The sequence below is a fragment of the Esox lucius genome, chromosome 1 (genome assembly GCF_011004845.1).
Source record: "Esox lucius isolate fEsoLuc1 chromosome 1, fEsoLuc1.pri, whole genome shotgun sequence".
Lineage (NCBI taxonomy): Eukaryota > Metazoa > Chordata > Actinopteri > Esociformes > Esocidae > Esox > Esox lucius.
In genome coordinates this window covers 21,659,199-21,675,839 of record NC_047569.1, presented here as the reverse complement: position 1 = coordinate 21,675,839, position 16,641 = coordinate 21,659,199, and the positions used below count along the sequence as shown (strand labels likewise).

Genomic DNA, 16,641 nt, shown 5'->3' with positions numbered 1-16,641 from the left:
ATACTGTGCCAGCATAAGAACATCGGATGCAAGGGGCATTGGAGGTAGGGTTCAATATATAACAGTGATGTAATGTATCCAGTCTGACCCATGCACAAATAATCATTCACGATGCGCCTAAGTCTGCGTTTGTGCAGCAGAGAGAGGGAGAAACACTCAGAGAGGAGCAGCTGCATCAGTGACTGTCCACCCAACTCCGTCTCGACTTCAGTTGAGAGGTGCACGGATCAAAGCAGCAGCTACACAGGCAGTGGATTTGGGCAGTTCCTCTCATTCTCGCCTGTATGTCCTCCCAAGCTCAATCACATCGGATGGGGAATGTCAGTGAACCGCGATCTTCAGGTCTCCCCATAGATGTTGAATTGGGCTCAGGTCCGGGCTTTGGCTGGGCTTCTCAAGGACATTCACTAACATGTTCTGAAGCCACTCCTGGCTGTATGCTTTGGGTTGTGCTCAGGGTTTCTTCAAGACCTCTCTGTATTTTGCTCTGTTCTTCCTTCCCTCCATCGCGATCTGTCTTTCAGTGCCTGATGCTGAGAACAATCCCCATAACATGATACTCCCACTGCTTTGCCTCTCCATCGGGATGTTATTAGCCAGGTGAGGAGTAGTACCAGACGTAGTGATTGGCTTTCATCTTTTTCCTCATGCTCCCCTTCAGGTGGCTAGCAAAGGAAAAGCAGCCAATAAGTGCTCAGCATATGTGGGAAAAGCATTCCAGGTGACCTCATGATGGTGGTTGACAGAATGCAAAGAGTGCGCAAAGCTGTCATCAAGGCAAAGGGTGGCTTCTTTGAAGAATCTTTAATGTGAAAAATATGTTGATTTGTTTAACATGTTTTTGTTTGCTACATGATTCCATGTGTTTTTTCATAGTGTTGATGTCATCACCATTATTCTACAATATTAAATATATATACATATATCATATATAAATAGTTGAATATCTTACTCCATTATGCATCTATGACATTCATGAGAACATTTATGTATTATTTTTTACCTGTGATCAGTTTTCATGACCGTTGGTAATGGGTTGTCTGTCCTTGCTCTGACAATTAATTTGAGAGTGGTTACATATCCTTAGCCATAGATCTTTCAGCTTTTTTGCTGAAAAACGGTTGAAGGACCATTTTGTTTTTGTTTTAAATGCTGATTGCCGCCTTGATCAACCTCAGCCTTTGCACAAACTACAAATACCAATCTATGCTGGATTGATGGCTGCTGAGCAGTTTTTAATCCTGTTTGTCAATTGAATGGCTTTAGAAAATATGCAGTCATCAGGAGAGTTAAAGACACAAATTGAGGCAAAGTCCACTCACTTTGAACAAAAGTTGCCCAAAGACATGGATCGATAAAACCTCTAATCACTTTGCCACAGTGACTCTGACAGCTTAAATTATGTTCCAGAACACCAAGGCGAGGAAAGAGCCTAATGTTTAACACACATATACATACATGGCGAACCTTCTGTGGCATTATTGCTAATTGCAGCTACATCATTGAAATACTTTTGAAGAAATTCTTATTAATTCTTATTAATGCTTATTAGTATTATTAATATTTCTTTGAGTAGTTACACATGCAAAAACTTGGTCATGTTGAAATTTACAACAGTAAGATGTATAGCACCACAACAGGTTAGCTTGTGCTAATTTAGAGTTTCTTAGAAAAGTTTAGTGACAACATTTTTTGAATATATATTATGAGAGATCAGCAAAAACAACTTTATTTACTGGATATACACTCACCTAAAGTATTATTAGGAACACCTGTTCAATTTCTCATTAATGCAATTATCTAATCAACCAATCACATGGCAGTTGCTTCAATGCATTTAGAAGTGTGGTCCTTGTCAAGACAATCTCCTGAACTCCAAACTGAATGTCAGAATGGGAAAGAAAGGTGATTTAAGCAATTTTGAGCGTGGCATGGTTGTTGGTGCCAGATGGGCTGGTCTGAGTATTTCACAATCTGCTCAGTTACTGGGATTTTCACGCACAACCATTACTAGGGTTTACAAAGAATGTTGTGAAAAGGGAAAAACATCCAGTATGCGGCAGTCCTGTGGGCGAAAATGCCTTGTTGATGCTAGAGGTCAGAGGAGAATGGGCCGACTGATTCAAGCTGATAGAAGAGCAACTTTGACTGAAATAACCACTCGTTACAACCGAGGTATGCAGCAAAGCATTTGTGAAGCCACAACACGGATGGGCTAAAACAGCAGAAGACCCCACCGGGTACTCACCAAAATTGGACAGTTGAAGACTGGAAGAATGTTGCCTGGTCTGATGAGTCTCGATTTCTGTTGAGACATTCAGATGGTAGAGTCAGAATTTGGCTTAAACAGAATGAGAACATGGATCCATCATGCCTTGTTACCACTGTGCAGGCTGGTGGTGGTGATGTAATGGTGTGGGGGATGTTTTCTTGGCACACTTTAGGCCCCTTAGTGCCAATTGGGCATCGTTTAAATGCCACGGCCTACCTGAGCATTGTTTCTGACCATGTCCATCCCTTTATGACCACCATGTACCCATCCTCTGATGGCTACTTCCAGCAGGATAATGCACCATGTCACAAAGCTCGAATCATTTCACATTGGTTTCTTGAACATGACAATGAGTTCACTGTACTGAAATGGCCCCCACAGTCACCAGATCTCAACCCAATAGAGCATCTTTGGGATGTGGTGGAACGGGAGGTTTGTGCCCTGGATGTGCATCCCACAAATCTCCATCAACTGCAAAATGCTATCCTATCAATATAGGTCAACATTTCTAAAGAATGCTTTCAGCACCTTGTTGAATCAATGCCATGTAGAATTAAGGCAGTTCTGAAGGCGAAAGGGGGTCAAACACGGTATTAGTATGGTGTTCCTAATAATCCTTTAGGTGAGTGTATACAGAACATAAATTTACACACACAAACAATAACGCTACAATAAAAAGAATAAAAAAGAATACAAAAACTTAGCAAAATGGTCTACAGCCATTGACCTCTAGTCCAGTGAGATAGCTAGATTATTGTTAGAGCGAGTCAGATATGATTTTGGATTCCATTATGCAGTTTGAAGGAAATTGCTCGCAACCTAGTGTTTGTGCATTTGCTTGCTAACAGTAGCACAATAACGGAAATTCAATGAAAAAAAGCTACTGTAGTATGCTAGATGTTATTTTAGACCGATACGTTTTCAAAACATTTTACAGAACTAGCAGAATGGTTACACTGTTGGTTTACTTCACTAAATAAATAAATGGCCATCAAATGCTGGAATTCAAATTGTGTCTAACTGTGACTTCGCATTCTGAAAACACAGACTTTCTGTGACAGTGGTGTCTTATCAACTGGAGAAAAAAAAAGATAAAATATATAGTGCTAATACAGTATGAGTACGATTCTCATGTTGGTCATTAGCTATACTCCACTTGTCACATTTATCTGTGCATCTCACATTGAGAGAATAGAACAGAACCAGACTGCATCATCTAGATGCAAAGGGTGATTAAGTTCCTTGCGTATGCATGTTCCCTCGTGTCCTCTCCTTTTGAGAAATAAATGGGAGTGAGCTGACCTTTTGTCAGATATGCATGGCAGGCTTTGCATGTTTAGGCTTGAGGCACCAGGTATGTTAATTTAAATTAATCATATTAATTCTGTTACTGTAAGTGACATCTTCTAGATGCTTCACTGCATCATCCCCAGCTGTTGCTTAGTCTCTTCCACATAATTCATGTTAGGCTTTTTGGTGTCCAACAGCATAACACATTTTGATTGCTTCTTAATAGGAAGGTCGTACTGTGGACATATGTAGATTTTTGTAACACTCAAAAGTAACACAAGATTGCCAGCAACATCTGTGTGGAATGGAGTAGTGTTGAGGACTGTGAGGAAGAATCACATTTGTGAGTGGGGGAAAGTTCTTGTTAAACTCTGGGGAATAAGCTCAGCTCACCATTTTAAGCCCTGTATACTACTCTCTAGGAAGCCAGTGAAGTGTAAGAAATTCGGCAGTAGCATGCTTATATTGTATTCCTGATAGCTACTGCAGGCTTTTCCTGTCCACATGCACTAACACGGTTTATGAACGCATTGGAGTAGCTTGATGGTTTGGAACTTGTGGTTCGCCAATATCAATGTTAAGCATACTGAGTAAAGTCCATTCCGATATTTGCAAATGTGCTTTCTAATTCTAGCCTATTGTTCTTGATTATATATTTACTTGCTATCCAAATCACATAGGGATAATAGGTTTTAAAATCTGATGTTATATACATGCAATATAATACTGTGTATATATATATAGGATGAGAATGAAACAGCTTGTCAAGTCTATCACTTTCCAACAACTGCTCAGGTGCATATGCTTTATAATGTAGCACCACAGTATACAAGAACCATAGAAGGTCTCACATCTCATTTGGGATACTTCATAAAACCCATTTCAGGTAGATGATGCATTAATTTTTCCATCCCAGTTCAAGGGAATCTCTAAAGTCCAAGTAAAGGGACAATTTCTATAGCTGCCTTCTTGTATAGTACATTAATGAGAAACAATGAGCATATTCAAGGAGTCTCTCTTTAACATTTCATGAAGACCCCACTGTACCCTCCTGGAGGTTACATGTTTCACTTCACACTCGTCCCAATCCATTATAGATGGTTGGTTTGACTGTGCCTCTAGTACATATGTTTACAGCTGTTCATGGGCACCTGGAGGACATCAACTGAGCATCCTTTATATCCAGCATCCTTTCTGAGCAAGATGGATTTCTCAGACCTCAGTGGAGTGTTATCTCCCAACTGTATCTGAAATGCTACATGCACAGCTAAGTGTTTTGGATTGTATAGTTTCAGGCGAGAGGGTACTCCTAAACAAACTCTTACAAAGAAGATGCTCGCATGTACTCTGCATTGCCTCAGAAACCAGATAATATGGTGTTCTCTACAGACCTTGAGCTGGATCACCAGAAAATATAGAGACTACACTAGTGCAGTAAAAATACTTTAAGTTATGCAAAAAGGGTTGAAAATGTGTTGCAATCTGAGCTATGATTGAAAACAAAATGCATTTTTTTTAAATGGTTGAGTGGCACTTAACTCTACGCTTATGTTTCAAAAACGTCTTGGGGAATACCGTGGGGGTGTGAAGTAGACTGGAATTTGAAATTACTGTCAAGTGCATGAAAGCTACTACCCAATAAACTCATGAGAACCACAGTTTGTCATTGAAAAATTTAAGACTATAACACTCGAGTCCTGGTTCTCTTGTCCTGTATTAATATAATCAAATGGTAAGGTTTATTGGGTAATTGAGTATCGCTTGTTTTATTCCAATAATGGCCTGGCTACTAATAGAAAAAGAGCCATGGAAAAATGAGATGGAATACTGTATTTATTGCTTAGAGGAAACCCATTCAACATCCTCAAACAAAGTGGCCTGGGAAAAGGAATGAGGTGGTAAAATCTATTTATGTCATGAACTATGGAATTCCACAGCAGTTCTACAAACATAAACTAGATTTTAAGGTCAAAATGGCTCCAGCTGATATTTAAAGAAGATGGATTGCCCGGAACATACTATTTGATAGCAGGTCTGGTTAATAAATCTACACAGACCGAATAAGGACTATCCATACTTCTTTGAAAATCTTAATGACAATCTGGGTAATCCCCAAGATACAGACACCTCCACTGTAAATGTGGTACACTACAATGGAGTTTTGGTAAAGGCAAATATCTGCTTGTGATCACAAATAATTTGAATACATAATAATGAAATCGATTTTTGGAGGCTTAAAATCCTGGATTTTGTGAAATATACAAGAGGCATCCTTATCAAGCTAATACAGTAGGACTCTTTTGAAGCTAGAAAAAAGTTTTGATTAAGGATTAAATTCAATGAGACCATTATCCTGTTATCTATAAAAGATTTCCTCAAAGAAGGGAAATTTGACATGCATTATTACAGTAATTTCTGAACCAAAACCAAGGCATTCATAGCAGATTTGTTCATGCAGATCCCAGGTTGTGCCGCCCCACGTTGTACTATGGGATACGTTTAGGTGTGCTTTTAGAGGAAACTAAATTCATTTTTCATCATAAAACCTAAAACAGTTCTGGTCAGAGGAAACTACTTGTACAAGAGATAGATACAAATGTTGAATATATGGTCATGATCAAACTTCCACTGAAGCACGGTAGCTTAGAGAAACATGACCAAAAATAAACTACAGAAAATAGTTCCATAGTTTTTGATACCATGACCCCCAAAAAGAATGTTTGACTGTCTGAGATGAACATATTCTGTATTAATTACATAAGACAAACTACTTTTGGGAATTGACTAAGGCCTTAACCCCTGACAAACATAATTCCAGGGTCATGCTTTTGGAATTTTTGTCTCTTTTAAATATTTGTATGAGGAGTTTTATGTCATTTTTAAGTTGAATAAGGGTTGTCATGCCCAAGTGATCATGCCCACCAATCCTTGTTTGCCAGTATAGGCTATTCAGGTTGGACGATTTGAAACATTGTTAAATTGTAGTTTTGGGTATTTTTAAGTTATTTTTGGTACATTTGGGTAGTTTGGGTATTCCTGTGTTCTTTATGCTATTTTTGGCTTGCTGTATTGGGTAGTTTGGGTATTCCTGTGTTCTTTATGGTATTTTTGGCTAGCTGTACTGGGTAGTTTGGGTATTCCTGTGTTCTTTATGGTATTTTGGGATTGCTGTATTGGGTAGTTTGGGTATTCCTGTGTTCTTTATGGTGTTTTTGGGTAGCTGTATTGGGTAGTTTGGGTATTCCTGTGTTCTTTATGGTATTTTGGGATTGCTGTATTGGGTAGTTTGGGTATTTCTGTGTTCTTTATGGTATTTTTGGGTGGCTGTATTGGGTATTTTGGATATTCCTGTGTTATTTTTTGGTACTTTTGTGCAATTATTGAGCCTCGGCATACACATTGAAAGCATTTTTGGGGGATTAAAATGGTTTCCTATATGAAGAAACCCCCTTCTAAATGAAGCTATACAGACTTGTTTAAACTTCCAGTGTTATCCTTCATGGCATACAGGACGGATAATACAGCATTGTTTCAACTTTAATATATCGATAATAGAAGGACCTATTTATAATGACAAATAGAGATAATAAAATAATGTCACCAGCGCAATTAACGTGTGTATGGAATGGCTTGCACTGTATAAAGGTATAATGAACTCATTGCAGCCCTACCACAACATTGGCAGTGGCAGTGACTGAGGCAGTTAATCAGAAAAGAAATGAATGAATTAATCTGTCTGCTACTGCTCAAAAAACAGGCATGGTGCAAAATGACTAATATGAATCATAAAATGTATCTGTTTAATTTATAGTCAATAGCTTTGACAGCTATGCCATGTACAATGCAGATCATTTGGGAACATGTTTTTGATGAATAATATTCCTGACTTTTCTGTAAAGTCCAGCAGTTGCTATACAATCACAATATCTAGATGAAATTGGACCTTCAAACTGTTGGTGGACCTGGCAGACCACAGTTAATGAAGAGTAAACATTGCTGTGCTTTTGGATAAAATGTTTATTTTGGGGTATCTGTTATGATACGTATGGGTAGGTTTAAGATGCTAAGGTAGAATGAAGGTATGTATTGCAAATAGAACAATAGCATAATTTTGTTATTATATGATCTTCGCATCTTTACTGGGAAAGATGCGAAGATCTGAGGACATGGGAGGTTTTGAGTGGAGATCAGTTAGGTTAACTATGGACACCATACCAGTTAACTGTGGATGCCGCAAGAATATGCCTCGTCGTTCATCAACTCAATCTCACTGTAAAGATGGTTGCTAGCTGGCATATACTTTTAAGGGCATGTCTATCTACCACAGATTACATTTCCATGAGAACCACCATGCCAAATGGTCAATGTAAACATTTCACATTCCTGAGGTTGGCAGAGCGTGACCTACAGAGAAAGAATGTAAACACAGATGTTTCTGTTCTCATTATCTGGGCACATTTAACTTCCAGTTAAACATACATTCATATAATTCCACAATGGGTAGAAATAAATCTGTACATTTCGTTATTTTCTGTTTCTTCTCCAGTCATGTAAGGTGAAAATGGAAAAACAATCACCTATAATTAATATATATTTTTTTTTAAAGAAAGCAAGGATGAAATGTAAGGAATTTGAAATGATGGAAGACATGTTGTGCATTTGTATTTACAATGGTGAGACTGAAATAAGAATATTAATAATAAATTATGAAATAATTTGAATATCCATTACTCTTACAACAAATTACATTTTTTATTGAAATCCTATTCAGACATTTACACATACCCAGATTTGTATTTACTTTGTAATACATTACTTTTTTAGTAATGTGTCATCAGAGGGACAAAATTCATTAAATCTATGCAAGGTTGACATGCAACTATATGCAGTGGTAGGTAAGCATATGAAATAATGGAATATCAGTGGTGATAATATTGTATACATGAATATACAATTGATGTATACATCTACATATTCAAAGTTCCAGCATATGTATATACTGCATCTAGATGCACGGATATAAGCAGAGTTCTGTATAGTACAGCGATTTAGTGAACAGTAAACCATTTTTAAAGGTGGCTTGATCTGGTGAGTAGTCTTGTTATGCATTAATGCATGAGTTATATGCTTGGTAGTTAAAACTTGTTGGAATAATGTATATACACAACCATAATGAAGGTAGAAAGTGCCTGATTAGCATTTTTTTACTAATTTAAATGTTTTCCCCTTTTCAAACCCTTTTTAGTCACTGACCTAGATAACGTAGTGATCTGATTGTTGTTAGCGTTCTACTTTAAGATTAGCTTTCTTTTTTTCCTGCTTGGTGCCCTGCAACTTATATCAGAGAGAGCAGCGTCTGTTCTTCCCTGTGTGCTTATCTCGCCCCTTTTCTTGACAGACAAGATTCATGTGTTTTACCAAAATGCTGTACATATAGACGGAGAAGACTCCAAATTACACAAGCCGTATATGTTGTAGAACAGTGACAGATTTTGTATTTTTTTTTTGCCTTGTCATGAAGACAGGAAATTAGATGCTGTTCGTTTTTTTCCAGCAGCAGCACCAGGCTTGTATTAGGTTGGATGGTGTTGTGCATATGATTTGTGTTGAGCAGCAGCACAGGCTGTCAGTGTGACAGGTCTGACAGAGCACAGGAGCAGCTCTGACTTTGTTTACACGAATAGACTCTGGAGCAGAGCCAGGAGAAATATTTGGCTTCATCAGCAAGGAAGACTCATCGATAGTCCCAGCCCTTGTTTCGGACAAGCTGTCACATTCATTTGACATGGCTGGGGCCAGGCTGAAGGCTCCCTGTAAGGATTCAGTGTAGAGTGAAGAAGTGCTATGAAATATTAGGGGGATGTCTTTAAATAACTTTACATAATCTGCGTTTCCCATCACCTACGTTTTCTTGTAGCATATGAACGTTTTAAAGATGTGTTGTTCCATTTTTCTTCAACTTTATTGGTACTTATAGACATAAAATGTTGCGTTGAATAGAAAATCTGCCCAGTCATTCTGAGAGTGAGATTATTTGTATTACTTGTTCAAATGGCAAACACGCATCAACCATCATGTCACCCAATATGTGCAGCCAATGTGGAATTCCAGCATGATCAATACAGTTAGTAACAGTAAAAGTACAGATTATGAATGGATTATAACCCCTGTTATAATTTGGTGGATGATTTCATCATAGTCACCAGTCACTCCATTATTATTACGTTTGGGAGTTAGTACAACTCCAGCTAGCTAAAGGATAGGATTTCTGTGGTCCATTCAGGTAGCTTGAGCTGGATTTTCTTCCAAAGACAGGCCATTGAGCTGGCATCCAGCTCACCATCACAAAGCACCTTTCCATACAGCTCCGATTTACTCAACATCCAGCTCATATCCAGCTCAACCTTACTCAGTACCCTTCCATACAGCTCCGATTTACTCAACATCCAGCTCAACCTTACTCAGTACCCTTCCATACAGCTCCGATTTATTCAACATCCAGCTCACATCCAGCTCAACCTTACTCAGTACCCTTCCATACAGCTCAGATTTACTCAACATCCAGCTCAACCTCACTCAGTACCCTTCCATACAGCTCAGATTTACTCAACATCCAGCTCAACCTCACTCAGTACCCTTCCATACAGCTCCGATGTATTCAACATCCAGCTCACATCCAGCTCAACCTTACTCAGTACCCTTCCATACAGCTCCGATTTATTCAACATCCAGCTCACATCCAGCTCAACCTTACTCAGTACCCTTCCATACAGCTCCGATTTATTCAACATCCAGCTCACATCCAGCTCAACCTTACTCAGTACCCTTCCATACAGCTCAGATTTACTCAACATCCAGCTCAACCTCACTCAGTACCCTTCCATACAGCTCAGATTTACTCAACATCCAGCTCAACCTCACTCAGTACCCTTCCATACAGCTCCGATGTATTCAACATCCAGCTCACATCCAGCTCAACCTCACTCAATGCCCGTCCGTCCTGCTCAACATCCACCCTCCCTAGCAATGACATCCAGGTGAAACTACTTGACATACTTGACCGTTTTTTTGGAATACAGTGACGTCGTCCTTTTCAGAGCTTCATGCATTTGGATAGAGAAAGTGCAGAAAGATACCGGGAGGGGAGGGTTTTGCTGACAGAGCAGTAGGCTGATTCAAACTTACACTGCAGCAGGACATATGCAGTGGAGACAGTGGCCCATACCACTAGACTACAATAGACCATTCTGTGGATTCTTAAATAAAATGAATAAAGTTAAGCGAGTAATCATTGCTTGTCGCACTAAACCCTAGTGATCTCCATGTATGGCAAAGGCCCACTATAAATACTGATAGCACAAGTCTTTTAGGTAAACCATAATATATATTTTGATTGAAAATACATTCCAATGTCAGTTTGAAAATGTCTAATGTTATAGTGTACTGGTACACCACAGTTATAAGATCATCAGTAAGATCTAATTCTGCACTATACTGTGTGTGATTGTAACACACAGTCACTGCTCTACTCATGGAGAACAGGCTACTCTGGTGAAGCGTGCTTTTGTAATGAAGTTAGTTCAAAGTTGAATCATTGTCGGCGATGTCACATCATAACACTATTCAACACAACCCAGCCTAATACAGTAGCATTGTATAAATTAGATGGTTTGAGTCCTGAATCCTGATTGACTGAAAACAATTAATAAAAAATAAGGCCAAAATACCACTGCTAAGAGCTGTTCTTAGGAACAACACATCACAGAGTGTTAGAAGAATTAACATTGCAGTTTAGCAGATGTTACATATTAATTTATGCTACTCTTTCTATTAACCCTCCCACTTCTTTCCCCACTCCGACTTTCAAACCCACTCTGAAATGACTCCCAAAAAGCATGCATATAGGTAAATAATGACCCGCATGTGAAGGAGCTGACATTATGAAAATTTGTGCCAATTCAAACAACCACAGATTTAGATAATAAGCCCTGAGAGAAAATGTCACACATGATCTTTCTTTGTGACCAAAAGTTCATTCCTTGTAGCTTTTCTTATCAGATTTTTCATGTTGACTCATGCATTCGTCCATCAGGCCATGAAAAGGTAAATTGTACAATAAATCTAACTTCATAACACTCTTTGGCCTGACCTATTTTGAATGTATGGTGTTTCTGCTGAGTTGGCAGAACGTGTCAAGAATTAAAAAATATTAAGGCAGGCTCCAGCTTTCTGTGTTTGAGAGGTCGGGGACACTACAGCTTCATTATGACCAATTTAGTAGCTTTTTTTTAGTTAGTGTTCATGTGGTGGTTGTTATGATGCAGTGGTTTTTCCTGGGAACAACTTGATACCTTGTGCTACCATTTCAGAAGCATAACTGTCGTATTTGGGCCATGTTTTTTCCTGACATCTGTGAATGTAATCACAAGCACATGCACTGCTGGTGGTTTAACATTCCCCTGTAATGTATTTCCACTAATGATCCATGAAAACCCAATTAGGGGGCCAAGATTGTGTTTCAAATGTCAAAGACACCCCAGATGTTTCTTCCTATTGATCTGGAAAGAGCATCTTCTGGCATGTTTTGGTATCACTGAGATGCTGCAAGAACAGTGTATGCAACAAACCTGCCCATGCAAAGATTACACACATAAGCTGTAGAAAATCACAAAAGCATCTTCTGAGAATTAGGCAAATGTGATATATAATCCTCTCAAGCAATTTGTTCTTACATAAAAATGTAGCTTGAATTCTATTCTGAAGGACAGCAGCATTTATCATCAAAACTGAGTATTATCAAATTTTAATTTCCCCAGGCCATAACCATACCATAAAATGGGGGAAAAGAGTAATATTGTATACAAAACATTACTCCTCAAGATTTATTTTAACTCCTAAGCTAAATCGAGAAATGCCAAAACAAACAATTTCCCATCATCTAACATGCTGCTACCACAATTACTAGTGAGAAACACCTCCTTTGTCCCTTCTAACCTTAATTTGTTTTTGTTTGGGGGAAAATATGTTTGGCAATAGTTCTTGTACTGTGTCTCATACCAGTGCTTTCAATAAACATCTGAAACATATCTGAAACATATCAGAACATATCTAAATGACATAAATTACTATTGTGTTCATTTACAATACCATTCATTAGATTATCCCTACTGATTATTTGGATTATTCCCGGGTCATTGTTTTTCAAGCTAATTCCTCGGCTACAGAGGTTTACTAGATTTTTGCAGGAATTAGTGAAGCATGGGCGATGCAGCAAAGTTCAGCATGTATTGTGAGCTCATTCCACAACTGCTGTATGTTAAAACGTTACCAATAGAGCTTTCCAAGAGATACCTTTTGGGCAGATCAAACCGTTGGTAAAATTCATTTTCTAGGAGGACGGTCTTATGTGCTTGCAGTGAGAAGATAACGGCTTTGAGCCTTCAGTATTGGAGAGTTGGTTTCAATAGGTTCTAATCCATTATAGAACCTAGACGCAGAACATTTTGAAACCAACTCTTCGAGTCAGGAGATGCCAGTCTTCTCTTTAGTATTTGTGTAACTGATCTGACTGGTGAACAATAAACACACGGTTAGCATGATACTGATGTATACCAATTTGTGTGAAATCCTGTTTTACCCCATCATGTAAAGCCCTTGGAGGGGTTCTTAAACCTGACTCCTAAACCTGCAACATATTGATTGACGAGCACATTAGCCATTCGTTTTAACTTGACCTTTATGCCAAAGGTTGGTCAAGGGTAATAAAAACACTAATTAACCAATCGAACTGCACCTACAAGCAAAGTCCATGAATACAGAATTTGATTGATGTCCTGGCAATGTTTCTGAGGCTGTGTCATCCCAACATTAATAACACATGCAGACATTTTCTACACTAAATCAGGGGTAGGCAACTAGATTCAGCCGTGGATCGATGTTTCTCACAACATAATTATAAAAATATATTTGGTACACTTCAAATTGAACGTAGCTAAGCAGAGAAACATATTGTATTTTAAAATAATAATTTAATACCTGAAATGTGATACATGGTGTTTCTTATTTTATTCACGTGTCTGCATGGGGTGGTTCACTCCTTGCAAACCCATGCAGTACAGTGACAAAGCATGAACACATTTAATGGTAAAAAAGGAAAATGTACATTATGGTTTGCTCTACGTGTTACAACTATCTCCCACTGGAACATAATACCTCATGACAACATCACTGTTAGCCTGATCAAATGGCTCATTGTGTCCAGTGCTGAATCATTCTGACTTTGAGCGTCCTTTCAGGAGTTTGTAACACCTGGAACTGCTGCTTTATGGCTTGTCTTAATTTCAGGCTCAGTCATCAGTGCAGTTTGGGAGAGGCGGGGAGGGAGACACCTGCTAAAATATGACATTCTCAACAAGACCTTTTACTACAGAAGGCAATTGAGGAATAATTACATTCTGTGATGAATACACAGAATGTGTCTCACTTATTTAGCAATTGATTTCCCATAAAGTGAAAGTGTTCATGAGGCCATGGTTCTATTTTACCTCATGGTGAGCTAAGGGCTTGTTCTGTCGATAACTAGATGGGGCAGCTCAAAAAGATGGAGTGTGTGTGCTACCTGTAGTGTGTAGGCTATCTATGTAGTCTGTAAAAAGATCTATAATTAATAAGGGCTCTGAGGTACTTTTAGATGTCCTTAGTAGAGGTCATCAGGATCTGATGTATGAAATATCTAAGGTTTTTTAGTTTTATTTAAGCCAGAAGATGGAAATCTGATGTGGTCCCAGCAGTTGGTTTGTGTTCTGTCTGCCATCAACGGAAGCAGGAGATACTGATGCCAGAGCTGCAGTGAGGCAGGTAAACTAAGGCAGGAAGGCCTTTATTGTTTACAGTATCTCACAAAAGTGAGTACACCCCTCACATTCTTGCTGATATTTCATTATATCTTGTCATGTGACAACACTGAAGAAATGACACTTTGCTACAATGTAATGTAGTGAGTGCACAGCTTGTATAACAGTGTACATTTGCTGTCCCCTCAAAATAACTCAACACACAGCCAACAAATTGAAAATGTCCAAATTGGGCCCAATTAACCATTTCCTCTCCCCGGTGTCATGTGACTCGTTAGTGTTACAAGGTCTCAGGTGTGAATGGGGAGCAGGTGTGATAAAGTGTTTTAAAGTACAAGTTTTATAAGTTTGCTGTAAGATTTCCTAGATTGAAAAGACAACTGATTACCGATAGTACCTGGTTAAGACAGAATGTTTTGGTAGAATGTGCTCCGCCTCTGTTCATATACAGAAATGATCTGTCTGTCCTTGTTTCCATTGCAATCCACTGCATAGTTGAGAATGATGGACAGGCCTTAATGGCATAAAGGATGTAAAGAGAAGTCACACTATGGCCGGTTGTTATGCTGAAGCACTCCAAAAGGGTTGGCAGTTGGAGAAAGGAGGAAGAACTGTGTTTCCAACAGCTAACTTTGTCTATATCCAAACGAAAAGAAGCACTGTGATGGATAATGACTTGACAGAATCTGTCCTTCGGCCAAACATAGCCTAGCACTGAAAGATTATTTTTCTTTATACTTCATAGGATGGACTTGTGGGTGGAAAGACGCTAACAATCTGCAGGAAGGAAAAGGAAAAATGAAAAAGGAACTGTGTTGCTTTGATACAGCTAAAGAGACTATAGGAAAGGTTAGCATGGAGATAAAGTCCGACGGTTGGGCTTGTCCTGAGCTGACCCTGCAGGGCTTATCTCTGTGAGCCAGGTGATGGGAGAGACTCAGCCATACAACAAAGCAATCTGTTAAGCCCATGGTGGAAAATCCAAGGACAAAATGACATCTTCATGCCCCACCCAAGGAGGATTGCACTTGTCTTGTCACTCTACTGTAATGTTACACAGGATAAGTGAACGGTGGACTTGAAACATAACCGCCAGACATAGATTATTGGAATAGATAACATGCGCGAGGGTAACATTTGATATTATCACACTTCACTTGTTTACTGTACTAAATGCTCGCCCAATAATGACAGATGACACTAATGTAGGAGCACGGTTAGTTCTCTCATTCATTGTAACCTCCTGTATGTGATGCAAGGTCTGTAAGTAGAATTGGTTTACAGAAGGTGAACTGAAAGTTTCACTAGGAAAATTCTTCCATCGTAAATTGTTAATTGGATGAATGAATAGCTGGGGGTGACAACACTAGAACCCCATTCTGAATACTAATAGATGTAGGCTATGGCTGGAGAACTTGAGTAGAGAATGGGGTTTTCATGCATGATGTGCTCTGTGCATGGAATGAGACCCATATGGTAATCTGTTTTGCACTGCGTGCTGCATGAGACATGACATGTTATGTAGCTTGTTTTATATGTGAAAGAAAAGTGAGGAAACCGTAGACTTATGACCTTGGCAACACCCATCCTTTTTTCTATTGTTTCTAGTTGTAAAATGTTGCCTTTGTGTTTTTTGACACAGGTGCACTTCCTCATTGAGGCTGGTGATATACAGTATCTCACAAAAGTGAATACACAGTGTCATATACACTTACCTAAAGGATTATTAGGAACACCTGTTCAATTTCTCATTAATGCAATTATCTAATCAACCAATCACATGGCAGTTGCTTCAATGCATTTAGGGGTGTAGTCCCGGTCAAGACAATCTCCTGAACCCCAAACTGAATGTCAGAATGGGAAAGAAAGGTGATTTAAGCAATTTTGAGCGTGGCATGGTTGTTGGTGCCAGGCGGGCCAGTCTGAGTATTTCACAATCTGCTCAGTTACTGGGATTTTCACGCACAACCATTTCTAGGGTTTACAAAGAATGGTGTGAAAAGGGAAAAACATCCAGTATGCGGCAGTCCTGTGGGCGAAAATGCCTTGTTGACGCTAGAGGTCAGAGGAGAATGGGCCGACTGATTCAAGCTGATAGAAGAGCAACTTTGACTGAAATAACCACTCGTTACAACCGAGGTATGCAGCAAAGCATTTGTGAAGCCACAACACGCACAACCTTGAGGCGAATGGGCTACAACAGCAGAAGACCCCACCGGGTACCAC

The 16,641-nt window shown here is 39.0% G+C and overlaps 2 protein-coding genes across 5 annotated transcripts in view; both read left to right on the top strand.

Annotated features, from left to right (window-relative positions):
* lrfn1 (leucine rich repeat and fibronectin type III domain containing 1) overlaps window positions 1-16,641 on the top strand; it is a 102,379-nt gene that overhangs the window by 57,555 nt on the left and 28,183 nt on the right. The gene's annotated exons all lie outside the window — the stretch shown is intronic.
* LOC114839499 lies at window positions 7,636-10,846 on the top strand. Its single transcript, XM_029121014.1, has 3 exons — window positions 7,636-7,641; window positions 9,815-10,438; window positions 10,491-10,846. The coding sequence occupies exons 1-3, from the start codon at window positions 7,636-7,638 to the stop codon at window positions 10,584-10,586; spliced, it is 726 nt and encodes a 241-aa protein (XP_028976847.1). The 3' UTR covers window positions 10,587-10,846.

Excerpts from the sequence above, each read along its gene's own strand:
- LOC114839499 (XM_029121014.1), top strand. Across the intron at positions 10,439-10,490 it reads AGCTCAACCTCACTCAGTAC|CCTTCCATACAGCTCCGATG; the intron begins CCTTCCATACAG and ends CTCACTCAGTAC.